This window comes from Labeo rohita, unplaced genomic scaffold (genome assembly GCF_022985175.1).
Source record: "Labeo rohita strain BAU-BD-2019 unplaced genomic scaffold, IGBB_LRoh.1.0 scaffold_316, whole genome shotgun sequence".
Lineage (NCBI taxonomy): Eukaryota > Metazoa > Chordata > Actinopteri > Cypriniformes > Cyprinidae > Labeo > Labeo rohita.
The window spans coordinates 38843-66381 of NW_026129234.1; the positions used below are offsets into that span (position 1 = coordinate 38843).

General features: G+C 38.5%; 2 protein-coding genes across 4 annotated transcripts; both read right to left on the reverse strand.

Annotated features, from left to right (window-relative positions):
• Positions 1 to 27398, reverse strand: LOC127160284 (deleted in malignant brain tumors 1 protein). Of its 2 annotated transcripts, none has more exons than XM_051102946.1 (9): positions 27145 to 27398; positions 26680 to 26994; positions 26020 to 26337; positions 24722 to 25039; positions 22342 to 22623; positions 2657 to 2977; positions 932 to 1252; positions 709 to 852; positions 1 to 578 (listed from the first exon to the last, which is right to left on the reverse strand). In XM_051102946.1, exons 1-9 carry the CDS (start codon positions 27200 to 27202, stop codon positions 334 to 336), a joined length of 2322 nt encoding a protein of 773 aa, XP_050958903.1. In that variant the 5' UTR covers positions 27203 to 27398; the 3' UTR covers positions 1 to 333. The 2 variants fall into 2 exon arrangements, with proteins under 2 accessions (XP_050958903.1, XP_050958904.1); XM_051102947.1 differs by lacking the exons at positions 22342 to 22623; positions 24722 to 25039; positions 26020 to 26337; positions 26680 to 26994; positions 27145 to 27398 and adding exons at positions 3175 to 3456; positions 3584 to 3901; positions 4137 to 4454; positions 4641 to 4664; positions 7488 to 7715.
• Positions 11288 to 14638, reverse strand: LOC127160285 (scavenger receptor cysteine-rich type 1 protein M130-like). Of its 2 annotated transcripts, none has more exons than XM_051102949.1 (5): positions 14514 to 14630; positions 14208 to 14237; positions 12672 to 12974; positions 12063 to 12191; positions 11288 to 11942 (listed from the first exon to the last, which is right to left on the reverse strand). In XM_051102949.1, the coding sequence occupies exons 1-5, from the start codon at positions 14542 to 14544 to the stop codon at positions 11689 to 11691; spliced, it is 747 nt and encodes a 248-aa protein (XP_050958906.1). In that variant the 5' UTR covers positions 14545 to 14630; the 3' UTR covers positions 11288 to 11688. The 2 variants fall into 2 exon arrangements, with proteins under 2 accessions (XP_050958906.1, XP_050958905.1); XM_051102948.1 differs by having other exon boundaries at positions 11295 to 11942; positions 12672 to 12977; positions 14514 to 14638.
• Positions 27399 to 27539: the final 141 nt, after the last annotated feature.

The following is a 27539-nucleotide window of genomic DNA, read 5'->3' on the forward strand; positions in this document are numbered from 1 at the left end:
TTGCAACTTTATTGACTTTATTTTGTAGTATGTAGCACACAAATTATACAGGAAGACCACTTGATTCGACTACTACTGACTATATTATACAAGATACTGTTGCATTTGACTTATATATATATATGTGTCGTATAATACACACAATACTATATCTCTTTGTTATCTCAAAGCAATCATTATTAAAAAGACAGTGAGGGCAAACAATTATTTTGTTGTTATTGTCTCTGATTACATATCAGTCACTTATCTATTACATATATCAACTGGATTTTCTTTATTAATATTAAGGCTGCCATATTTCTCTTTGGAGCCTCATTAAGTGTAGTATTTTCCTTAGTATTCATCACAACAGCATTCATAAATGTTCTCATTAGATTTTTCTACCACACTTTTATTCTCAGTAAAGTCTGCACTGATATAATCCTCTTCAGAGTCATCCCTGTCCGCATTGACATAGTCCTCTTCAGAGTCATCACAATCCATGTTTTTAGCATAAATTTGTACATTTTCATAATCAGCGTCATCATCCTCTTCGTTTTTCTTGTCATAGGATGCACCGGCATATGTATTAGCCGCACCTAGTAATATTGCATAAAGATGAAGCGCATATTTATTAAAGAAAGTTGTTAATAAACATAGTGTTGACGTAAAATGAAATTTTAAAACTTAAAAGACATAATCTGATGTTTTCATGAAATGCATAGTTACCGTTTCTAAAGGAGCACCTTAAGACAGTTTCCTTGTTTCTTTGTTTTTGTCTTCTCTTCAGCAGGAGGATGATTATGAGGACAGATAACAAGAGCAGCCCAGCTGACACTGACAATGCAGAACCGATTACAGGAAGCTGCGAGGCTGAGAGAAACACACGTGTTTGAGTTAAACTTTCATTACCAGCAGTCCAGCTTGTTTTTAGACTCTTACACATCAGTACCTGTGATAGTGATGAGCAGCAGTTCAGAGGCAGATGAACGGAAGGAGTGTGAGGAGAAACTGACTTCATAAACACAACTGTAGTTTCCCTCATGTGAATAATCTGCCTCAGGAAAGGAGAAGGAGGCAGAGTGACTGACAGCTGACTCACTCCTGGTGATGTTTGACCCTCTGAACAGGTGAAAAGAGCCTCCAGGATACTGAGATTCAGTGGAACAGATGATAGTGAAACTGTGGCCCCTGGTGATCACTGGCCCCTGAGATCCCACGACAAACTGTCCATCAGGAGCACTGTGGGAAATGCTGGGCTGCTCCAGGTTCACTAGAAAAAAAAGAAAGCATTTATATGGTTACAAACATCACAAACATTAAATTCAAACAGCATTTGTATTGTATATAACAAGTGTTTAATATTGTTAGGAACCAAGTACAAATGTGCTCAGACCCTATGGTTTTTACAAGTTTTCTTCTTCTATTATTATATTATATTATAATCCAATGGGCCAAACACTAAATCACACTGGTACTATTTTCATTAAAAGTAAATTATCAAGATATAATTATTTTTATGATTTAACTTCCTGTGTTTAGTTCCTCTTTTGCTCACTTGCTGCCCTGTTTCTTTCCATAGTGATTAATCAGCCGCACCTGTACCTTGTTACCATTTGTCTATATAAATGCTTGTGTTTCAGTTTTTTTTTGTTGGTTGTTGTCTTTACATGTTTTTGTAGTGCTTCTTCTTTGTCTTCCCAATTTGGCTTGTCTTTGTTAATGTGGATTCTCTAATAGTGATGGTTAAACAAAGCTTTGTGAAGCACCAAGACTTTCCTCTCAATTGTTTGGCAAAAGGGTTAATTACTCAAAGCAGGGGTGCTCAACCCTGGTCCAGGAGATTGAATTTCCTGCAGAGTTTAGCTCCAACCCTGACCAAACACACCTGAACCAGCTAATTAGGATCTCAAGGAGCACTTGATAATTACAAACAGGCGTGTTTGATTAGGATTGGAACTAAACTCTGCAGGAAAATCGATCTCCAGGAAAAGGGTTGGGCACCCCTGACTTAAAGCTTGTCATCATTGTCCATGTTGTGGCCATCTAGCCTGGTCATAAAAATGAGTGGCACCTACCCACTGACTGTATTAAGAAAAACAAAACAAAACATAGATGACACACCAAGTGTGCTGCACACCTCAAGAAAAGTGAAGTCAAAAAGTTTTAATCACTCCCAGGTGGCTGGATCCAGTATAGGTCATAGATCCCGGTCAGCGTTTCTCAACTCCAGTCCTCGCGCCGTCAATATGTTATTACTGCATACTTTTTATAATGTACTACAATACTGACGTGCAGATATTTGCCAATATCTGCAAGAAGTAGTATAAACAGCAGAAAATATTGCTTATTTTTACAATAATTTTACAGTGTAAATAGAATCTATCGCTATTTGCAGTAAGTGTAAATAGCATATCACTAAGAAAATACTGCTATTTTCACTTAGTTGAATAGCATCTACTTATACTTCATGCAAATAGCCGCTGCCTAATATGTATGTGATATGATACGTATTAGATTCCGTAGTTTATATTTGATTATATAAATTACTTTTAACTGCATTTTATGTAGGAAAGCTGACCAATGACAGGACGCAGGGAGGCTGAGAGACTGAGACACGTGTTAAACTTTCGCAACCAATAGTCCAGCTTGTTTTTAGACTCTTACACATCAGTACCTGTGATAGTGATGAGCAGCAGTTCAGAGGCAGATGAACGGAAGGAGCGTGAGGAGACACTGACTTCATAAACACAACTGTAGTTTCCCTCATGTGAAAAATCTGCCTCAGGAAAGAAGAAGGAGGAGGAGTGACTGACAGCTGACTCACTCCTGGTGATGTTTGAGCCTCTGAACAGGTGAAAAGAGCCTCCAGGATACTGAGATTCAGTGGAACAGATGATAGTGAAACTGTGGCCCCTGGTGATCACTGGCCCCTGAGACCCCACGACAAACTGTCCATCAGGAGCACTGTGGGAAATGTTGGGCTGCTGCAAGTTCACTAGAAAATAAGAACAGGTTACAGACACTCGAACAATAAAGCTAACTTTTTAAAATAAATATAAATGGCTTCACAAACTGTATCTTATCAGGATCAGACATACAGAATTAATTTACTTTCATGCAACTAATGCATCTATAGCCATCTTTAGTCTACATCTATGATGTAGGCAATGAGACTAAATTGAACACACTCACCCACAGTGATAATAACAGTGTTGCTCAAAGGTGACTTGATGTTGTTTTGGTAGGAGTATTGACAGCTGTAGCTGCCTTGATGTGAGACGTCTATATTGTGGTTGAAAGTCACACTAGATACATGTGTCTGGGAGGATACAGATAAACCATTTCTGAAGAGCTGGAATTCAGCATTAACATTGCATCTTGGTTTAGGTGTTGTGCATCTGAACTGGATATTTTCTCCACGAGAAACTACTGCATGTGTGGAGGTCAGGGAAAGGGTCGGCATCTGCAGCTCACCTGGAAAAGAAAAACGTAGTAGAAATAAGAAATGTTGAAAAATTATGAAAAACATGAATCTTAATGTAATGTACTCTGCTCATTTCCTCTCAAAATAATGTGTGAAGATACTTAAGATTTGACTTACCTGAACAAACAACACCAGCATCTTCACCATGATTACAGTTATGTTTTCCTAATCCACGGTGTGAACATTGTGTGAAGGTTCCTTCAGTTCCTGAACATTCAACATCATCCAGCCAGATCGATCCACTGCCTTGACCAAAGGCGGCACTATGAGGTGCACTGATGGCTGATCCACACTGTAACTGTCTGCACACCACAGCAGCATCATTCATGTCCCAGTCATCATCACACACGGTTCCCCACTGGCCATTATAACGGATCTCCACTCTTCCACAGCATGAGTCAGAACCACTGACTAACCTTATGTTTTGTGATTGGTCTTAAAAATGTAAACAATAAGATTTTTTTTTTTCTGTCATGTGGTAAGTATCTGTGCTCGTTGTTAGTTTAAATGATTATTATTACTATTTCTATTATTATTATTTCATATCTTTTGGTTTTAGTTTTTTAATTGATGTTAGGTGATATTTTTACAAATGTAAAAATTAAAAATGTAATGCTAAGTAAATATTACATAAAAAAGAAAACAAAACTACAGAAAAAAACAGATATACCTTGTAAGCAGACGACACCTGCATCTTCAGAATGATCACAGTTCTGTGTTCCAAATGAAGGATGTGAGCACTGTGTGAGTGATGATTCACTTCCTGAACATCCCACATCATCCAACCAGATCTTACCACTTCCCTGGCCAAAATGAGCACTGCCATGTGCACTCACAGCTTTTCCACATCCCAACTGTCTGCACACCACAGCAGCATCATTCATGTCCCAGCTATCATCACACACTGTCCCCCACTGGCCATTATAAAGGATCTCAACTCTTCCAGAGCAGTCATTATTACCATTCACCAGTCTGATACTATAACCTTCTAAAAAAAACATAATGACATAACAAGCATTGTAAGACTTAAGACTAGGCAAAAGACACGAACACCTTGGATGACAAGGGGGTGAGTACATTATCTGTAAATTTTTGTTCTGGCAGTGGACTTCTCCTTTAATATCATGTAACTAGAATGAGTTTTAAATGAATGACTAAATAGTCTGTTACTTACCAACTGCAGAAGTTAGAGCACTTGCTGTTAAGAATAAAAACATGACATTTAAAAATATGGCTGAGAGCGCTTTATAAATGTCCAATTCATTCATATGCCACAGTCATATAACCCTGGTTGCCCCACTGACACTAAGCATGGTTGGTCAGTATCTGGATGGGAGACCTCCAGTGAAAAAACTAGGTTGCTGTTAATGAGGCCAGCAGGGGGTGCTCACACTGTGTTTTGTGTGGGTCCTAACGCCACAGCGTAGTGATGGGGGACACTATACTATAAAAAAAAAGTCCTTCGGATAAGACATTAAACCGAGGTAAGGGGAGGGGGGTACGCCCAGCAGTGGCAGATTCTTTGCTATACCTGGGAAATGCAATTACACAATGCTTAACAAATTTGTTAGACCATCACCCAATGTAAGGTTTGTGCCACAGCTGCCCTAAACTAAGTATTGGTGATTACCAAAATCCATTTTTTTTTAAACAAACTGATGCATTGCTACGGAATTTTAAAGACGTGGTGTGGCGTGGTACAGCGCTGCACTTGTCGTCCGGTGTGCTACCCACTTAAAGGGGTCGTCGGATGCAAAATTCACTTTTTTACATGCTGTTTGAACATAAATGTGTGTTGGCAGTGTGTGTACACAACCACCACAACCAAAAAATCCCAATAATAATCATCACTTTCTTAGATCAGGCTGTTCTGAGATTCTCGGCAGAATTACATAGTTCTGCACAGGCCCCTCCCACGACTATTGATTGACTCAGCTGTTTAACCATAGACCTGCCCTGAGAGAGCTGTGAACTGTCCGCCATTGTTTCAATGCCTGAGCAGGAAGAGAGGGGCAGGGTGAGAAAAGTCCATTAGCATTTAATTGCACTGAAAGGGCTTGCTCTGAACAGAGCTGTTTTTGACAAGGTAAAATGGGTGCTGTTTTACACTACCATTGAGAAATTTAACCAAAGTATGTTTTAGACTTTTCATTAAGACCCTACAAAATCATATCAACATGTGGAAAATTGGCATTCAAAGACCACTTTAAGGCAGGATTAGTCTCTTCTTTCAGAGGTGAAATTGTCAAAATGACTGTGCTTTACAGCTAAAAAAAAAAAAAACTAAACATATTTCAAATTATATTTTCACTGAGATTTGAGTACTGTCATTGTTATTCTATGCAGTGATTCAGTTTTGTGCCATGGTAATGCAACAATGTCATTGCGCAATGACATCACAGTGTTATTAAGCATCTTTTATCAACAAGTTGACCTGCCTTTAGCAACTTCCACCCAAAATTAATTGGCAACACTGCTCTGTAATTTACCAAAACCATAAAAAACCCTGCTGACTACTAATCACACGACAGGGCTTCACTGAAAATACACTTGTAAGTCCTAGAAATGTACATGTGTGTGAGTTTGATTATAGAATGTTTTTTTTGCCAGTCCCATAAATAACTGAAATGTGTGTGCATGTAACCATATTATTGACTCAATACAGGACATGCAACCATATTCTGCTGCTGTGGGAATGTGTCCAATGTTTGTTCTAAAACTGGCTCAAAATATCAGATATGTTTCTGGTTTATCTGTCCTCCAGCTGGATAGATAAGCTAGAACAAAAATTCTGTGTCTGTAACCATCATTACATCATTTCTTTGAAATCTGCCAACTCTCCTGACCAAAACTTAAGAAGGGAACTATAACAAAAAAATGCTGCTTTGGCATTTTTCTATTCAGTAGCAGACAGTAAAACAGAAAAAAAGACTATTTAGCTTACTGACAATTTTTGACAATGTTGTCTATGTAGATAGACACTATGGGGTGCTTTCCTGGACAAGGATTAAATTAAGACAGAAGTAGGCCTTCTGAAACACAGAATAAGTACAGATTACTAACACCTGGACTATAGAGTCCTGAACAAAAATAAACTTGATTAATTTAAAACCAACTGTGCTAACCTGAATTAGAATGTCAGAGGTTGCCTATAAACATGGAATGAACCAAAAAAAAGCTTAAAATTGTATGGAACTGAAAAGTAAATCCAAGGAAAACAGTGGCAGCAGACTGAAAGCACAACCTTAATTTGAAGTAAAACCTGCGTTTTGGTAAATTAAGCCTCCTGGTAATAATTTAAGCCTCAATTTAGTCCTGAAGTAGCACTAGTCCTCTTCCAGGAAATTAGCCCATTACACTCTCGACTAGACTAAGTCTAAGACTATTTAAAACCATGACAGAGAAAGTAGGTTTCTGTTAATCTGGGTTAAAGGACCATTTTAGTCTAAATCTTGTCTTAATCTGTGTCCACGAAACCGCCCCATAATGTATTGTGTACCGTAGCGGACTGTGACAGTTGCAGGGAAAGGCTAGCCTAGTTCTTTGACGTAGTTTTTTCTTCATACTCTTCACGATCCATTATTTTTTAAAAAAGCTATGTCAGGCCCATTAAACCATTTTAGTCATCATTAAAATCATTTTCATTTTCAGAGCAGTCAAAATTAAATCAAGGCAACTCAAACATCCCTGAAGGATAATTAGACTTAGTCTAAGTTGAGTTTAACATAAACCATTACATATAAGCCACTAGTTTCAGTTCACTTTTAGAAAGAGAAAATGGTAAAAGCTCTGAAACTAAACCTGAGAAATGGCTGATAAACATACTTATTCAATAGTATAGTAAAGATATGGCACCAGCACCAATTCACACAGTTCATAAACATTTATAATACTGTTTTAAGCATGAAATATTATTGTAGTTTGAATATTGTGACAAATACTAATATTTCATCATTAAATAACAATTAAACTCCATCTGTAATTAAAAATAGGAACTATAAAGGTGAAACATTGAATTTACCAAATATCAAGGTGAGAAGAGACGGGCTTGGCATTGTGATCGTTGCGTTGTTTCAAAGTGCACTTAAGATGTATGGATCTGTTCGTTTCAGCAAAATTAAAACTGCAAAACACACTCATTCACTTCCTCTTTTAACTGTTTAAAAATGCATTTAGACAATAAAATGAAACATCCCTTTTTTACCCAGCCTCTTTCCGAAAATATCTTTTCACCAGTTTTGCCTTTATAACAAGAATTACATTCCAAAGAGACATTCACAATGAGATGACAAACATGAGAAGGATCTACTTCTTTTATCTTAGACTACCAAGACTTCTTAAACTCACTCATCACTCACTATTCCTTCTAAGATTAAAAGTTAGCTAAACTATTAATTAGATTACAAATTTGTAACAGCCATACAAAAGCAAAATTACAAGGATGGCAAAACATTCCTATGAATTTAAGAGATATTTACTTCCTGGCTCATAAGAAAATCTGATGGTGCTTTTGTGAGAAATACAACTTTCTCTCTGCACATTTCCCTTTCAGTTGATCACTTTCCATGACACATTGTGACCGACAAATTGGGAATCTACTTCACGTGTACACTAAATGAGCCAATGCTCATTGCAATGCGATATCTGCATTAGGTTAGCGTGGGTATAAATAGGCAGCAGGTGAAATGCAAGATCAGCTTGTCGCTTCGGGGCAGAGCAGTGTTTATCGACTCTGCTCTATGAAGGTCGATCTAGTTTTTTTAGTGTTTCTAAAAAGAACCAGTTCTTTTGGGAGAAGCCTCTTGTTGGTGTGATGGTGCTGCAACGGTGGTCACGATCTTGTGAGCTGTTCTTTAAGAGTGTGTGCACACGCAAAACCTGATTTTACCAAGTACGACATGTTCCTGGATCAACGTCTTTGTTGACCCTGGAACAACATTGTGATTAACCAATCAGATTTGAAAAAACAGTTTATAGTTTTTGTGAAGTTTAGGCTTACAATCAGTGTTTGGTGCTTGTACATCAGTGTCACTCATCTATCATTACCTCTGATTTTAGGGATTACTCATGGGTAAGGTTAGGTTTAAGTGTAGGGATGTGGTCAAGTTAAAAATTTTGGATTAAAATGTTGTTTGGATTAAAATATGTTGACCCAGGAACACATCTAACTCCGCAAAATCAGGACGTGCGTGCGCACACAGCAGGCTGCACAAATCATTAGCATTACACGGGTGTGATGTTGCATGACATTCTGGTAGAGTAGAGTTCCCTCACCTCTGCCTCAATCTAGGTTTCTGGGGGGGGGGTATGGTCTACTTCAGGTAGTGGCTTGGGTCCTCTGAGGGTTACTGTGAGGGCTTTGCCTCCGAGGAACCAACCTCCCAGGCCCCCTCACCCCTCTACACAGCCAGTGGATTTGGCCGGGGATCACGCTGGACCTTCTAAACTAAGCATACCAGCCATTTTCTTTGGCTTTCCCTTTTGTCGACCAGATGTCGATTGCTGCATTGGAGGGCGAGCCCACTCTATCTGGGGATAACGGTCTGGCTTTCTCCTCCAGGAATGATAGGGTTGTCCAAATCTGACCCAGAGATGGATATGCTTACGCTGGCTGCCGAGAGGGTCGGGCTTGAGTGGAAAACTTAACTGTGTCCCGAGCCCAGAAGTGCATGAGGAGATTACTAGGTTATGGATGGCAACTTTTACTGCCAGAAACAGACCTAGTCTCCTACTTCTTCACTACCCTTGGTGGTGGGAAAGCCAAGGCATATGCAGAGATTCTCCCTGTTGCTTTCTTCACGACAGCACAGACACAGTTTGGTTAATTAGAATGGGCGTTTTATTCTCAGGGTTGTCTTCTTTATGTCTTTTGCGCCTTTGACATTTTAACGCCTTAACGCCTTAACACTTAAATGCCTCAACATTGTGAGAACTATATTCGTAAACGAGCAAAGTACAAACACATCAGACTTTACACAACACACAGTCGTCTAATACATTGAAGAAGTAAAAACAAAACGCTTGTCATAAAAAGAGTTCTTAGAGCTTCTTTACTGTCCCTTTGACTTGCGACAACACTGATTTTAAACTTGAGCGTATCTTAACTTTGCAGAGCCTTGTGATGCAGATCATCAGCTCGTTAGAAGAAAGATCCATGAACTGAACTGAGTGTGTCAGATTCAGAAACATACGAAATGTGCACTACTGGTTGTGATGCAACACTAATTAAACACACCTGATCCAACTAATCAAGTCTTTCAGGCTTAATTGAAAACTGCATAGTATGTGTGTTGGAGCAGGGTTGGAACAAAACTCTGCAGGGCTGTGGCCCTCCAGGGACTGAGTTTGACACCCCTAGTCTAGTCTGACTGGCAGTGATTACAGATCCTGTGGGGACGCTGCCTCTGCCCTGCACGCCATGCCGTTGCTTCAGGTCCATCAGGCCTAAGCAATCAATTGCCAATTTACCTAAGCAAACCAAGCCCTAGCTTTGCCCTGTCCTGTCTGCACTCTGCGACTGTACGTTTAATGAACATAAAGCTTTAGGACCTCAGAACAGCTTTTTGTCTATTAAGGTGGCAAACCCACTAGACAATGGATGCCATTGCTTTGGCTTACCAAGCACAACCCGCACCCTGCCCGCTCCGGTTGCAAACTCACTTTACCAGGAGTATTGCACCCTCCAGGGTGCAGGCTTACGCAGGGCACTGGAAGGGGCAGCATCAGTGACACTTTGGTAGGGATTCCCAATTTGTCGGTCACAATGTGATGTCAAATGTGACAGACTGAAAGGGAACATCTTGGTTACATGTGTAATCCTCATTCTCTGAAGGAACGGAGACATCATGTCCTGCCGCCACAGTTGCTGCACCACTAACTTAAGATGGTATTCTTATACAAGGTAACTTACACCAAAACTTATTATTTGAATATTTTGAACTGATCATATTTTTTGTGTGCACATATTTTTTGTGTTGATAGCTAGTCTTATTTTAATGAGCTGTGGATGAACATTCATGCTGCCCTTGTGCACATATGAAAAAAAGCATCTTTTATGATATATATGATCAACTTCCTAAATGTGTTTTTTTTTTAAAAAGATCATCTGAATCTTACTGTTTAAATATTTTTGTCTGGAAGTGAAACAAACTGTTTAGATGTGATTGAAATTACAAAAGGGAATAAAGAAATCATATCAGATATGCAGATAAACTTAAAGTTAAAGTTTAGCATTCAGTGGGATTTCCTAATCGTGTTTTTTTTGGCGGATGCACTTTCAACACATTCAGAGAAGAGTTCTGTTCTCAGAATAAGTTAACACACTGATTAAGCTGTGAATCAGATTTGGGGAAGTGCCCTTTTGGACACAGAGAGCAGAGACTGTTAAACAGTGTCAACATGTTCACATTTCCTTATATTTCCTCCAGAGAAATATAAACTGCATGTACAGCGTATTCTAGCAACATATAATTTTATAATTTGACAGCTATATTCAGAGGAAACTTAAATGATCATTGTGCAGAGCACAAACATATATTAAACTGTTGTTTAAACATATTTGAATTTAAATTAAATTATTTAGGTCTTCAGTGGGCAGTTATGATAAAAGGCAGACCTCACACAGTAACGGTAACTCATTAGCGGGTGTCTAACAATAACAACTGAGAGCGGAAGACACACATCGGAGGGGTTGTGTCACACTGTGAACGGATACAGCTACTGCTTTCTCTCTCTACGAAGTTCCTTATCAGTTGCTTCTTTAGAGAACACATCTTAAGAAGATGTGTCAAAAACACTATATCACTTTGAAGAAAATGTTCATACTTGTTGCTTAAGCTAAAACAGCTAGCTGCTTACTTGCTAGTGCCACTATTTTCAGTGAAGTAGACAAACTGATTCTTTGCTACAAGAAAATAGAATCCACACTCATATTCCACAGATTTCTAGAGAATTCATAAGCCTCTTATTTATTATTAGTGCTTAATAATGTCCAAAGAGTCTTTGTTCTCTTCATACACAAAGAATAATTCATACTTGGACACTGATTATACTGACACGGATATAATGAATAATTCAGTGCTGATTTTACTTGTTCCTTGTCTGGCAATTCTGGCTCCATTTTTGTGTGCCACTTTTGTGTGGTAATGGACTGTTGTCTGGTATTTAGTGCTGTTATTCATTCAAATGGTCCTGGGTCCTATATTTTGCAAATCAAATAGCTTTCATAATTCTTCATAATTATTGCCTGGCGTACTTCTGTGTTCTGTAATATCGACATTGACATAGTCCTGCTCTGAATTGTCTGTTTCCACATTGATGTAGTCCGGTTCAGAGTCATCCTGATTTACATTGACATAATCTTGATCAGAGTCAGAGTCTACATCTTCACGATTATCCATATCTACAATCTCATAGTCATCCTCAGCGTTCTCTTCATTCTCGTCATTACGGAGCACGTCTTGCATATTAACTGCATCTTGGAAAACAAAGTACATTAAAAAAAAAGTTTTATTATTGTGGTAAGACGTTTCAGCAGTGGTATTTGCAGGCACCCAAAGTAAACTTAAAGGACGTCATTCTCATAAATCATTCTCACCTTTTGAATTGGAGCATACTTGGATTTTCTTTTGTTTTAATCTTCTCCTCACCAGGATAATAATTAGCAGTGCACACAGTATGAGCAGTACAGTTGTTACCACACCACCAATGATAACAATTGAAGAAGCTGGAGGAGAGATTTTAATACATTAACAAGAGTACACCAGAATGACCTACTACTGTAATGTTTCTGCTAAATTATTACGTTTTAACTGATATTTAGCTTGCTCATGAATCAAGGTGCGGTCATTGCAATGCAAAATTTCACAGAATCTGTGTGATCAGGATTTTTGCATGGGAGCAATAGTTCCCTATGTAGGTTTCACTCACGGAAATGCACCATTACTGACTTGACCAGCAGAAAGTTGCTTGGTTTGGAAGTGATTTTTGTGTGAGCTCTGCTTCATTTATCACTACACTAATGACAATAAACAATGGAGATTTGTCCAGAAAAATCTCACTTTGCAAATATGACTGCACATCATTATTAAAGGCAGTCACAGTCACCTATTGGCATACTGTAGTCCGCTAAAAGAATGACTGAAGAATCCCGGCAACTAAACCCAGTGCTGTTGAACTACACCATGGAAAGACTAAATGCTCATACCTGAACATATGACTCCAGCGTTGTTATCACACTGATTTCCATTCAGTTGAGAGCACTCTATGATGGATGACTTGTCTCCCTTACAGTTGACAGTACTCAGCCAACTGCTTTTATCCCCTACCCCAAAAAGACCCTGGCCCTCTGCAATAACAGCTCTTCCACATTCCAACTCTCTGCACACCAGAGCAGCAGCATCAATGTCCCATGAGTGAGCACACACCGGTTTGAATGTGCCACTATACAAGATCTCAACTCTTCCAGAGCAGACATCTAAACCATTGACCAGACTGATGTTTTGTTTACCTGCTAAACAGAGAAAATTAAGCAAACATTCAACTCAAATATTCTCAAATAAACCAACCTGCTGTCTGCTTTAAAGGTATAGTTCACCTAAAATAAATGTTCTGTTATCATTTACACACCCAATATTCTGTCATGACTGGTGCAGTCCGATAGATCAAATTTATTCTGACATAATGACATCATTATCACATGGTGCAGCTGATTGGTTCTTTTTGTATCAGCAGCAGTATTTGTATCATTTCAAATACTTTGCTAGTGCTTGGTCTAGCAGTTGCAGCATGCAATGATCTTTATTTAATATCCTAATGATTTTTGGCATAAAAGAAAAATCAATCATTTTGACCCATACAATGTATTTTTGGCTAATGCTACAAATATACCCGTGCTACTTAAGACTGGTTTTGTGGTCCAGGGTCACATATATGTTGTATGTGCATCAGCAGTAGTATTTCTTACATGCTCACAGCAGCATGTTGTGGATGTATTGGCAGTAGCAAGTCTCTGTACTTGCTCTGCTGCAGTAGCAGCAGTGTAGCAGATCTATTCCACCAAAACCAAACACATTAACATTGTGATGTACATTACCATGCCAAACCCTCCAAGAGTTGTCATGACAGAAATATCTTCTGACTGTTCTGTTCAATTTAAAAGTGAAAGAACAGAATGGATTATTAATGCTTGGAAGATGAGTATGGGTAAAAAGATGTCTAAATGATGTTGGTAGAGTTGGGGAGGTGGAGGTTGCCAAAACAGCTGATGCCAGACCAAGGTAAGCGTCTGCTTACATGCGTTTGAAGTTATTTGAAATATTAGATGGGTTCACACCTCCCGAAATGATGTTCAGGAACTTCTCTTGAATGATTTACCCATTAATCTGATTGACGCAGTTCTCAAGTTCTGACTCACTGATCACGGCAGTTAACAGCTTACTCAAATTCAGTTTATAATGACTTCAATTTCAGTACATTCCTCAAACAAAGGTACTGTATGGTTTCAGAAAACCTAGAATACTGCATATTGACAACTTTTTTTTGACATTTTTTAACCCTGAAACTTTCATTGTAACTGAATGAAAAAACGACAAGCACAGTCTTCAACATTTCTCCTTTTTCTAATTTCTTTTTGTGTATTCCATAGAAAAAAAGAAAGCTAAAATTCTAAGTTAACTATTCCTTTATCAATAACATAGAGTAGAAACATTTAAGCTTTTGTGATCCTGAAAATATCACTTACCAGTAACCAGGTAATTACTCAAAACCATGACTGTCAAAGAGAAAACATAGGAAAGTTCTTCATTAGAAAATAATATTTCACATTTGCTGTCTTACATTTTCTTTGATAACATAAATATGACACATTTGTTTGCAATAAAAAACTGCTTTTTATGCAGGACAACGCTGCTACAAATGTCCCAGATACATTGAGTTTATATATTTGTAAAAAGCCTTCTCATTTATATAAATGATTTTTTAATTCAAAACAGTCAATATCATTTAATATAATAATAAATTAAAAGGTATCAATTTAAAAATTGTTTACCAAGTGTAAAGTCAAGGAGTGGTCTCAGCATTTCTGTTCCTTCATTGATTGATGTGCGTGATGTGTATCTCTGTTGCCTTTCACATGTTCTCTGAGTCAGACAGACACCAGCTCTGTGTGAACAGAACTACAACACTTCCGCTTTTCACTGATCCCGCCCCTGTCTCGCTATACACATCAGCTTCTCAGAGACTATGTATTTATGTTCATGTAGAAACTAACCCCAGTAACCACTGATATCTGTAAAATACCTGCTACCCTCTAAATTAAATATTCTCTGTACTAAATATTTAGTACTTGTTTTTAGTTCAACCTTTCAGCATTCTGCCACCTGATGTACACTAGATGTTTCCACTAGACTTTGCAAATAAGCAATACGTTGTCAGCTTATTTTGTTCTTTATAAAGCAAACACAAGTTGCTTCTTCAAATGAAACTGCATGAAATCTCTTTGAGGGCATATGCTCTAAATGTGCTGCTGCATGTGGACATCTTCACATTGTTCACACATTTTAAGCTTTCTGAAACTTGTGGTTAAAAGTGTGTATTTAAAAATACACCACAATGGCCAACATAGACGATTACTACAGCCTACCTCCACCCTTTATATTTAGCAGAGCTGTATTGTCAGGCAAAGACAATCTACTTTTTAAGTTAGTGGCTCAGACCTGTAACCATTAAGCCACACCACTACATGGAGGTGCCACTTTAATAGAAGAACTGTCAGAAACCTCCTGAGATGCAGTTGTATTAAAAGCCTGTTGTAAAAAAAACTGTTACGGCAGAGAGTGAGACTGGGCAGATGTGTTAATGCTACTCACCACTATCTCACTGTAACTCTCATCTTTGGATAATTCAGCTCATGATCTAGCAGACTGTGATGGTATCCACTTGTATCACCAGAAACTTGAAGGACACAGGACAACACAGCTTGGAAAGTCAACTCAAAGGAAATGGACAGTGGGTTTGTGATTTTCACAACAGATAGAACTGAATAGACTTGAAGTCTGTGCATGTTGTGTACATAGTTGCAGTGAAACGGATGACACTCCACTCTCAGAAGAGCATGTCAAAGGGGAAGTTATTTCAGCTCACCACACTGTTCAAAGGTTCATGCAATTGGTTCAGTATACATGACGCAGAGGCAGAGCAGATGGAGACAGTCTTTTTTCCCTAAAAATATTTGTATTCATTTTATCTGTCCAGTTCATCTGATGTTGGTGGGTCTTGGGGGCAGTGCTCTAACATATAGTGGAGCTGCACCTCTGATGACCTGAGTTTGAGGCCCGGCTTGAGGTCCTTTGCTGATGCTGTTCCCCTCTCTCTTTTGCCTGTTATTTGCTGTCTCGTCTATACAGTAATCAACATTTGAAGTGGATCAAAACCTTTTATCAAAGTTGTCCTAAAACCAAAAACAATACCCATTTTTTTCTTAGGAGAATTTTGATTAACTTTTTTGATCCACTTCAAATGTTGACTACTGTACTGTTTCATCCATACAAGGTCCAAAATATAACATAAAAAGGCATATTTCACTGGAAAAATGTACATTTTGTCATCATTTACTCACACTCATGTGAGAATGGATGAACCCTAGTTGCTTAAACCACACAAGCATAAAAAACGTATTTTGCACACAATACTGAGTAACTAAATAACCCAATTGCAATTAACACATTTGAGGAGACCAAATAGCCAGTTCTATAAAATGTAATTTTAAAACACTAATGTCTAAATGTAAAAACACCTACCTTTAAAAACTGTATGTTGAACTGACTTTGAAATTTGCATATTAAAACTGACAACTATTTGGTCGATAAAAGCTGCAGTACCTTCACACAGCAGAGAGATGGTGCTGAGAAACCCTTTCTCTGCATCATTCATCTCCAGTGGCATGAGGAGAGTGTTTGTTGCTGTGTTTGAAATCGCTCCCTCATTCACCATCCCCTATATATTAATACTAATATAGTTCACTTTAAGGAGTGAATGAAAATGTATGAGCGAATTCTGACACTGAGTGCAACAGAAATGCTGCCGCTTTTACATAGGTTGAGCTTGCTGTTTAATGATAATAATAAAACTTAGCAAACTGGCAGCTCCAGTAGTAATCAAAAGATTTATCTCGAATTCTGCTATGCAAACTAGCATGTATAAACTTTAATTAAGCTGATAATAAATTAAAAAGAAATGTATAACTGTATGATATTACCAGTGTTGGGCAGTAGCGTCGCTACAAGTAGTGACGCTGCTAGCTTAACTACATTTCTCAGTAGCGTGGTGGTAGCGTCGCTGTTTTCTGAATCAAATAGCTTTTCAGTAGCTATTATTTTGATCAAGTAGCGCGGTAGCGTCAACAAAAGCTAAAAGCGATATATTTTTCTATACTTTAAGCTCAAATCGGAAATATAACTGCTACGGATAACTGATCCTGGGTCAGTAAGCGACGTCACGCCACTAAACCTCGTGACGCCATTGGCTCATTAAACTGTCAGTCAAACCGTATTAATCCTCCCGCCTCTCTCGTGAATGAAGTGCGGCGCGCAGTTTGAAGCATCTCAGCGTGTTTGCAGACTTGAGGTAAATAAAGTGTTGATTGAAAAAGTACATGTTTTCTGTATTTATAATACAGCACTGTATTTATAAAGGCTAATGTTTTTTTTGCATTCGAGGAGATGAGAAAAGTGTGTCTTAGTCTAGCATTTGTTGTCGAGACAACTAAATTGCTTATGTGAAGCGCTGAATCTTTATATTTTAGCTAAATGTCAGAAAAAAAAACTGAGCGCCCACGTAGCAACAGAAAACTGTATAATCTGCAATGCAAACGCGTGAATGCAGTGCACGCACTGCCTCTATTGTAGCGGTATTGAGAAAAAAACTTAGTACTTGAACTAGTGGTGGGCGCCTTGATTTTAGTCTTTGAAGCAGGCTAGTGCTCTGGGAAGATCTCAAACTCAGAAGAACGAGATGGGGAGTGGGTGGGTGTGGGTTGTCAAATTCATGGCGAAAGGCAAAATGTTTCGGTTCGTTCTTAGCAAAAAACAAACAAACAAACAAACAAACAAACAAACAAACAAAAAAAAACGATCAGGTTCCATAGCGAAATAAGAATTAAACAGTGTTCTAGTCTAAACGAATTATAATAATCTTTGCTAATATTCTTGACACTTCAAACTGCTTTGGACTTTGCAGTATCGAATTATGCCTTTACTATGACCAAAATGCCGGAATATGCTATTCAGCTGTTTGATCGCGCACTGCAGCCTGTTCATTTGACAAATAAAACATAGTCACGCAAAAGTTACACTAGTCAATTTAAATGTGTGTTACGTGCAGTTCAGCGTGAACACCGGTGCCGTGGCACATTTTTGCTCATCATGATATTTTCCGTCGACATGCGTGAAGTACAAAGCTTACCCAATGCATAATATTTTCGCTTCAAATACATTGCAGATATGGAAACATTTGTATTTGTGGCGAGAGAGGTAGTCTACATAAGCCCAACTTTACTTTCAGTTTCGCTTTAAATTTGTTTTGGATTGTTTAGGCAAATTTATTTATTTATTTATTTTTATTTATTTATTCATCCTCGTTCGGTTCTGAATACGGTTAAAGTTAAAGGATTTGTTGTGGAGTGAGGGAAATAATGTCGGAACATTATAACATTACGCTGTAGGCCTGTTCATTTCAGAATACAATAAAATGTGACTTATAGGCCTAGCCGCCGTGACCTGTCGGGTTTAATTTTTCCTCTTAAAGACGTACAATTTATGTTAGCATGTTTAAAAAAAAAAAAAAAAAAAAAAAAAAAAAAAAAAAAAAAAAAAAATTTACAATAGAATTTAGCTTTGCTTCCCAGATAGTAACAGGGTCTGGGCCAAATCTGGCTTACATTTGGCACTTGTTTTTTATTCACAGTCTTGTATTCATGAAATCAATTACTATCTTTAAAAATGGCAGTAAATTAAAGTGCTGTTTTTGTGCGGTCTGTCATATTTCAGTAGCTATATACAGCAAAACTACAGCACTTCCATTAGGCTATTTTTTTACGAAGCTGTCAACACTGTAAACTCTGATGGCATGCAATCAGTTGACAAACACCCATTCATATATAGACTATGTTATTCAATTATATGTATAAATTATTTTATTTAAAAAATTCGTGTTTTCCCTGTTTTATTCATTCAACATTCTGAAACAGGTGCCATTGTTTAAAAAAAAATGTTTTTCAAGAAAGAATTCAACCCCCCCCTAACCCCCCAAAATATGAGATAAACCCAGCCCTGTACATTATACTGATTTTTGTGCCAAATTGGTTTGGAAGAGTGGTTGAATAAACAATTAAACTGGACTTTTATGCCTGTATGACTGACAGTTTAATTGATCACTGAGAGAGCATTGACTTGGTATGATGTTGGTTCAATAGAAAAATGAAAATGTAAAAAATAGCTTAGATGTAGTAAACTACTTTTGCCATGTTGCTGAAGCTTAGCTTGCTACATTACCCAAGGCTGTAGCTTTAGTGTAGTTAAGCTTCATTTAATGAAGAGTAACTGTTAGCTTAGCTCACTACACTGTGATGTTACACTGGCCTTGTGCTGAAAAAAACATTACTAAACATACTCACACACCAAGGCAGAGCAGTTCAAGTGCTGTCAGATGGTTTCATTTGATTATACTGGTTGGGTTTACAAACGTTTATAAAATCAACAGCATATCTTGAGATATGTAATCTTGTGTATTTTTGAAGATTATATTACAAATGTGTTGAAAATAACACAATAACAGCTGAATATCAAACCTAACGGTAAATGTCCACTATATAGCGGCAAAGCTCAGTGCCACTGACAGAATGCCTTTGCTTTGGGCTGTGTCTGTGGTGTGTTTAATCTAGGTTTATTTCAGCCCACAGCACATATTAAACATCAGATACATACAATTACAGAATGAAAGATGCATGCAGGGGTGGACTGGGGCCGAAAAGTGACCCTGGACTTTTTGGCACAGAGCAGCCCACCACACCCGGTCTGCAACACACCACACCATAAATGACTCGCATAATTTGTCTTTTCTGTATATGACAAATGGTAAATCATTTTGAAGATTATGTCATGAAAATTTGGACTCAGAGGAAGACCATGAGGGTTTAGGGTGTGATTTGGGACAGGGCTTGTGTAGGCTACAGTACACTTGAATTATTATTAGTATTTCTTATAATCAAAGCAATCAAATATAACTAGAATCAGAAAGGGCTTTATTGCCAGGGCATGTTTAAATACAAAAAGAATTTGTCTTGATAATCAAAGGAGCAAATATAAAATCAAAAAGTACAGACATGTTTACATACAAACATATAATTGAAGGTAATAAAATTAAATATAACACTAATGATTAAGAGAATAAATGTAAAATAAAGGGAAAGAAAGAAAAGAAACAGATTTATGACTATGCAAATGTGCTATTTATAGATGAACAGTTTTGAGAAGTTATGATGTGCAGTCCTGAGCTGTTATATATTTTTAGGTTTTAGGAATATGGCCTGAAGGAAAAAGCTGTTCTTGTGTCTGGCTGTTTTGGTGCTCAGTGCTCTGTAGCACTGGCCAAAGAGAAACAGTTCAAATAGGAAGTGGGCTGGGCGTGACAAATGAAGGAAATACAACCTCTGCTGGGCTTTTTTTTTGGCAATAGAGTCGATGTGATTGTCCCACTTCAGGTCCTGAGAGATGGTGGTGCCCAGGAATCTGAATGTCTCTATTGCTGCCACAGTGCTGTACATGAAGTTCACCATCACCTCCACTGTTTTGAGCGTGTTGAGTTTTAGGTTGTTGTGATTGGGGATAGTCAGCTGCTTAACCATATGCAGACTTGTCACCATCCTGAATGAGACCAATGACCATAGTTTCATCTGCAAACTTTAGGAGCTTTATAGAGGGGTCCCTTAAAGTACAGTGTTTGGAGGAGATCAGTAAGGAGACAACACATCCCTGGGGGCACCAGTGCTGATAGTGGGGGTACAAGATGTGAGTTTCCTCAGCCTCACTAGCTGCTGCCTGTCTGTCAGGAAGCTGGTGATCCACTGACAGATCGGGGTGGGCACGGAGAGCTGGGTCAAGATCAGGCATGATGGTACTGAAGGCCAAGCTGAAGTCCACAGATGAGATCCTTGTGTTATTCCCAGATTTGTCGAGGTGTTTCAAGATGTAATACAATCTTGTGTTGACTTAATCATTCACAGGTGATCAGTTTGATCTGTAGGCAAGCTGAAAAGGATCTAACAACCCTGGTTGAAAAACAACTGTATATGCTGATTATGTATGTTTTGAATCATGGCTGCTGGTTTGAGCTGGTCCTTAGCTGGTCATGAGCTGGCTTAAGCTGGTCCTAACATGATCATGTGCTGGTCCTAAGCAACTAGCTCCTGTTCAGGACCAGCTTAGGACCAGTTTAAGACCAGCTAAGGGCCAGCTCAAACTAGCTCATGACCAGTTAAGGACCAGTTTAAACCAGCTCAAACCAGCAGCCATGATTCAAAACATACATAACCAGCATATGCTGTTTTTTTTTTTTTTTTGCAACAGGGAAGGTCCAGTGATATTCTTCAGGTAGGCCAAGACCAGTCTCTCAAATGACTGAGTATTAGTCTCTAGTCACTCAGTATTAATCACAACAGCTTTCATAAATGTTATCATCAGATTTGTCTACCACACTTTTATTTTCCGTATCATTCACATTGACATAGTCCTCTTCAGAGTCATCAGTGTCCACATTAATATAGTCCTCTTCAGACTGATCAGTGTCCACATTAATATAGTCCTGTTCAGAGTGATCAGAGTCCACATTAATATAGTCCTGTTCAGAGTCATCATGATCCATGTTTTCACCAAGTTCTACATTTTCATAATCAGCCTCATCACCTTCTTCATTTTTGTTATCATGGGATGCACCTGCATATGTGTTAGCTGCACCTATAGACATTGCATGAAGAGGGACATAATTACATTAAAGTTGAAACAGAAGACATCATCTGACTTCTGATTTCTTTTATGAAATGCAACATTGTTACCTTTAGTAAAAGAGCACTTTGAATGAGTTTCCTTGTTCCTTTGTTTTTGTCTTCTCTTCAGCAGGAGGATGATTATGAGGACAGACAATAAGAGCAGCACAGCTGACACTGCAGCACCAATGACAGGAAGCAGGGAGGCTGAGAGAAACACACGTGTTTGAGTTAAACTTTCATTACCAGCAGTCCAGCTTGTTTTTAGACTCTTACACATCAGTACCTGTGATAGTGATTAGCAGCAGTTCAGAGGCAGATGAACGGAAGGAGCGTGAGGAGACACTGACTTCATAAACACAACTGTAGTTTCCCTCATGTGAATAATCTGCCTCAGAAAAGGAGAAGGAGGCAGAGTGACTGACAGCTGACTCACTCCTGGTGATGTTTGACCCTCTGAACAGGTGAAAAGAGCCTCCAGGATACTGAGATTCAGTGGAACAGATGATAGTGAAACTGTGGCCCCTGGTGATCACTGGCCCCTGAGACCCCACGACAAACTGTCCATCAGGAGCACTGTGGGAAATGTTGGGCTGCTGCAAAGTCCACTAAAGAAAAAAATTTACAAGAACAATACATTTATATGGTTACTTTTCTTTAAATAAATAAAGATGACTTTAAGAAATGCATCTTTTTGGAATCAAAATTTTAATCCACAGCAATTTTACAAAATGTCTCAATTGCAAAAAAGGCATCATTACAAAATGTGTTTACTTATACGTTTACTAATGCATGTAATCTATGATGTAGGCAATGAGACAAGACTAAACACACTCACCCACAGTGATAATAACAGTGTTACTCAAAGGTGACTTGATGTTGTTTTGGTAGGAGTATTGACAGCTGTAGCTGCCTTGATGTGAAATGTCTACATTATGGTTGAAAGTCACACTAGATACATGTGTCTGGGAGGATACAGATAAACCATTTCTGAAGAGCTGGAATTCAGCATTAACATTACATCTTGGTTTAGGTGTTGTGCATCTGAACTGGATATTTTCTCCATGAGAAACAACTGCATGTGCGGAGGTCAGGGAAAGGGTCGGCATCTGCAGCTCACCTGCAAATTAAATATGTATTGTAGTGGAGAGCACATTCTGGGGCCCAGTTTATGGCAAGGGGGCACCTCCCTGACCACATATTGGACAGAGGTTTGCTACATTTTGATTGGATCTTGGTGAACTAACATAAACAAACTGTCCAACGCATCAGATAAAGATGCCAGGACAACAGCCAGACATCTCTTAGAGCGCAAGAAGACCACCTTTGGTACAAAGCCCGGGAAGGACAGAACTTCCTATTGGTCAAAATGCAGTTTGTGCCCTTCACCCACCTTGAGACTGATTCCTAATGGTTTGGCCTGTGACCCGGCCATAAAAATTCCTTAGGACCTCCAGATGCAGCAGCAGTGGGTGAAACTAAGAGAGATCATGGAGATCTATCCAAATCCATTCATAACTGTTTTCAAACCTTAAAACTGATGCACAATACAACACACACATCTTATACTTATTCAGAGAAATAAGTATTCCATGTGATAGCAACGTGTAGTGCAACATCTTACACAAACTCAGCTGTTAATGGACAAATTAATGCATGCATGACAGTTCAATCTTTTCCCATCATGTTTGGACTTAATGTGTTCGTAACATTGCCAAATGCATTCTGGTTATGGTTTGGAAAGTGATAAACGCACTGGTGAAACTTTAGTGACACTTTTCTAGCTTTGTGTTTGGACTATGCAAATAAATTCCACAGGAGGACAGAAGGGTGGGCCACCTTGTGTCCCCCCACTCTGATGGAATCAGCCAATCACAGCATGGAAATGGAGAAGCACCAAATTGCAATCTCCTCCTCATCGGAAAGGGATAAAGGTACCTTTCCAAAAGACACTCTGAGTTTGAAACCCGTCTAGTTAATAGCAGAAACACCTCCGTTCTGAGTCTCCGGCCTGCAAAGGTGAGACAACAACAGATACCAAGTCCAAGTCTCCAGTTTTTGAGGCAGCAACAGATAAGACCACGTTCTGAGCCTCTAGCCTGTGAGGAAAGAGACAATCTATGTTCAGAGTCTTCGTCCAGTGAGATAACAACAGATGCAGTGTCCTGAGTCTCCATCCTAGAGAGACAAAGCGGATTGTTCTGAGTCTCTAGCCCAGAGAGGCAGAAGACACACAGACATTTGCAGCAAGGTTAAGCTCCGGCGAGCAAACCTTCACTTCAGGTACTTTTGCTTGCGTGTTCCAAGCTAAGGACCTTCAGCACCTACTTCAGGGCCACATCTGCGTGTTCCAGATCTTGGGACCCTTGGTGCTCCAGGAGATCAGCATCCTACAGCGCTTCATCTTCAAGGCTGCCGAAACGGATTCCTGCTCCTTTCCCCACTGTACTGCCACCAGTGCCACCAGTGGAAGAAGTCGCCGCCACCGGACTGCTCACTCAACTGCAGCGAACATAAATATCACTTCCAAACCTCTTCCAGAGACCTTGGCATTGTTGTATATTACCAGTATATGATTTTCTAATTTACATTAGATATTATATAGCTGACTGCAGTTGATAACAAATCTTACATGTATTTGTTTGAGGCATAATAAGGTTCTTCACCTTATTTGTTTCAGAGTAGCAACAGTTTATCCTTCCAGATAACGTAGCTCTGACATAGCAACACCCAACATAATCACTTGCTTTTTATGCATCTTATGCACTTTATTCCTTTTTCATTCATGGTATTCATTTAGTAGTTGTTGATTACTCTTGTCTATCTTTTGTTAATAAAATTTATTTTATTACAATTTGTGTCTTCCTTGTGTTGATAATACAGAAGAGGTTCTACAAGTTAGAGATCCCACCAATCTTTCTTATGTGATGTACTCATAACCACACATTAACTGACACGTGATCCAAGAATCATAACGTCAGCTGTGACATGAGTACCCATCACTACCCTATTTCACCTCCCTAGGTTGGCGAAAGTTAAATTCACTACCTTAATTGGTGTCACTAGGTTGGCGAAAGCTAAATTTATTACAGTATTTATTCTAAATAGTTTGTTAAGACATACTGTAATATAAACATGACATTCATGAAGCTTACTGTAATTTCTGTTGCTCATTTCTGCCCCAAATAATGTGTGAAGATGCTGAAGATTTTACTTACCTGAACAAACAACACCAGCATCTTCGCCATGATTACAGTCATGTTTTCCTAATCCACGGTGTGAACATTGTGTAAGAATTCCTTCACTTCCTGAACATCCCACATCATCCAACCAGATCTGACCACTTCCCTGGCCAAAATAAGCACTGCCATGTGCACTCACAGCTTTTCCACATCCCAACTGTCTGCACACCACAGCAGCATCATTCATGTCCCAGTTATCATCACACACGGTTCCCCACTGGCCATTATAAAGGATCTCAACTCTTCCACAGCATGAATCAGAACCATTGACCAACTTTATGTCTTGTAGTTGGCCTTGAAAATGAAAGTACAATGTAATTAAAAATTTATTATTTTTGGTATGCTGTAAGTATTTTGCATATGTTTGACATTGTTGGGAAAGAGTACCAAACATGCATAGCCCTATTATTTTCAGATGTTTTCTTATAATTATTATTACTTGAAGCCAAACACTTAAGATTTATATTGTTTTAGTTGCTGAAGTACTATTTTTATTACAAGCAAACAGCACATTTTCAAAACACTTAGCTTTAGACAACAAATCTAAAGTTAGTAAAAAATTTAACCTAAGAAAATACTATAAAATATCAAGATGTACAGCATATGCATTTTTACCTAAGCAGACGACACCTGCATCTTCATGATGACACAGTTATGTGTTCCAAATGAAGGATGTGAGCACTGTGTGAGTGATGATTCACTTCCTGAACATCCCACATCATCCAACCAGATTTGACCACTTCCCTGGCCAAAATGAGCACTGCCATTTGCACTCACAGCTCTTCCACATCCCAACTGTCTGCACACCACAGCAGCATCATTCATGTCCCAGTCATCATCACACACTGTCCCCCACTGGCCATTATAAAGGATCTCAACTCTTCCAGAGCATGAGTCAGAACCATTGACCAACTTTATGTCTGGTAGTTGGCCTTAAAAATGATAGTACAATGTAAATAAAAAGTTGTTATTTTTGGTTTGCTGTAAGTACTTTGCATATGTTTGACATTGTTGGGAGAAGAACACCAAACATGCATGGCCCCTATTATTTTCAGATCTTTGCTTATAATTATTATTATTTGAAACCAAACACTTAAGATTTATACTGTTTTAGTTGTTGAAGTACTATTTTTATTACAAGCAAATAGCACATTTTAAAAACACTTAGCTTTAAACAACCAGATCTAAAGTTAAAAAAAAAATGTAACCTAAGAAAATACTATAAAATATCAAGGTGAACAGCAAAAGCATAATTTGAAAACATGCATTTTTACCAAAGCAGACGACACCTGCATCTTCAGAATGACTACAGTTATGTGTTCCAAATGAAGGATGTGAGCACTGTGTGAGTGATGATTCATTTCCTGAACATCCCACATCATCCAACCAGATTTGACCACTTCCCTGGCCAAAATGAGCACTGCCATTTGCACTCACAGCTCTTCCACATCCCAACTGTCTGCACACCACAGCAGCATCATTCATGTCCCAGTCGTCATCACACACTGTCCCCCACTGGCCATTATAAAGGATCTCAACTCTTCCAGAGCATGAGTCAGAACCATTGACCAACTTTATGTCTGGTAGTTGGCCTTAAAAATGATAGTACAATGTAAATAAAAAGTTGTTATTTTTGGTTTGCTGTAAGTACTTTGCATATGTTTGACATTGTTGGGAGAAGAACACCAAACATGCATGGCCCCTATTATTTTCAGATCTTTGCTTATAATTATTATTATTTGAAACCAAACACTTAAGATTTATACTGTTTTAGTTGTTGAAGTACTATTTTTATTACAAGCAAATAGCACATTTTAAAAACACTTAGCTTTAAACAACCAGATCTAAAGTTAGTAAAAAAATGTAACCTAAGAAAATACTATAAAATATCAAGGTGAACAGCAAAAGCATAATTTGAAAACATGCATTTTTACCAAAGCAGACGACACCTGCATCTTCATGATGACCACAGTTATGTTTTCCAAATGAAGGATGTGAGCACTGTGTGAGTGATGATTCACTTCCTGAACATCTCACATCATCCAACCAGATCTGACCACTTCCCTGACCAAAATGAGCACTGCTATATGCACTCACAGCTCTTCCACATCTCAACTGTCTGCACACCACAGCAGCATCATTCATGTCCCAGTCGTCATCACACACTGTCCCCCACTGGCCATTATAAAGGATCTCAACTCTTCCAGAGCAGTCATTATTACCATTCACCAGTCTGATACTGTAATGTCCTAAAAAACAAAATAACTTCATTATAATACAACTCACTTCCTACAACATGCTAAACTTGCAGACTAGTCAAAACAGTGACTGGTTATGTCATGATGCAGCTAGAATCAAATCTGTGTTTAAAAATAGGTGACTAACAGCTTGTTACTTACCAGTTACAGAAGTCAGAGAACTGGCTGTTGAGATGAAAAAACAAGGACATTTAAACATATTGTAGACTTACAATTAGATATGATTTACCAAATAAAAACCTTTAAAAAATTAAAGGGGTCATATTATGCTCTATTACAAAGTCTTGATTTTGTTTTGGGGGTGTACTAGAACATGCTCTCATGCAAAAACACATTATTTTTCACATAATTTACATAATTACAATACCTTTCTCCCCAGCCTGGCACAAATGGATTGATTAGCTCTGGGAATGTGTTGTGATTGGTTAGCCGTCTCAGTGCGTTGTGATTGGCGAACAGCTTACCAAAGCAGCAAGTTCCATGTACAACTGTTAGTGCAAGCTAGATTAAGTGATTTTTACATTCTAAATATGGAT

Excerpts from the sequence above, each read along its gene's own strand:
- LOC127160285 (XM_051102948.1), bottom strand. The coding sequence starts at position 14,544 with ATGCTGAGACCACTCCTTGACTTTACACTTG. Across the intron at positions 14,238-14,513 it reads ACTCCTTGACTTTACACTTG|TCATGGTTTTGAGTAATTAC; the intron begins GTAAACAATTTT and ends TCTCTTTGACAG. Across the intron at positions 12,192-12,671 it reads CGCTGGAGTCATATGTTCAG|CTTCTTCAATTGTTATCATT; the intron begins GTATGAGCATTT and ends TCTCTCCTCCAG.
- LOC127160284 (XM_051102946.1), bottom strand. The coding sequence starts at position 27,202 with ATGTTTAAATGTCCTTGTTTTTTCATCTCAACAGCCAGTTCTCTGACT. Across the intron at positions 26,995-27,144 it reads TTCTCTGACTTCTGTAACTG|GACATTACAGTATCAGACTG; the intron begins GTAAGTAACAAG and ends TTTGTTTTTTAG. Across the intron at positions 22,624-24,721 it reads TGCTGGTGTTGTTTGTTCAG|GTGAGCTGCAGATGCCGACC; the intron begins GTAAGTAAAATC and ends TTTAATTTGCAG.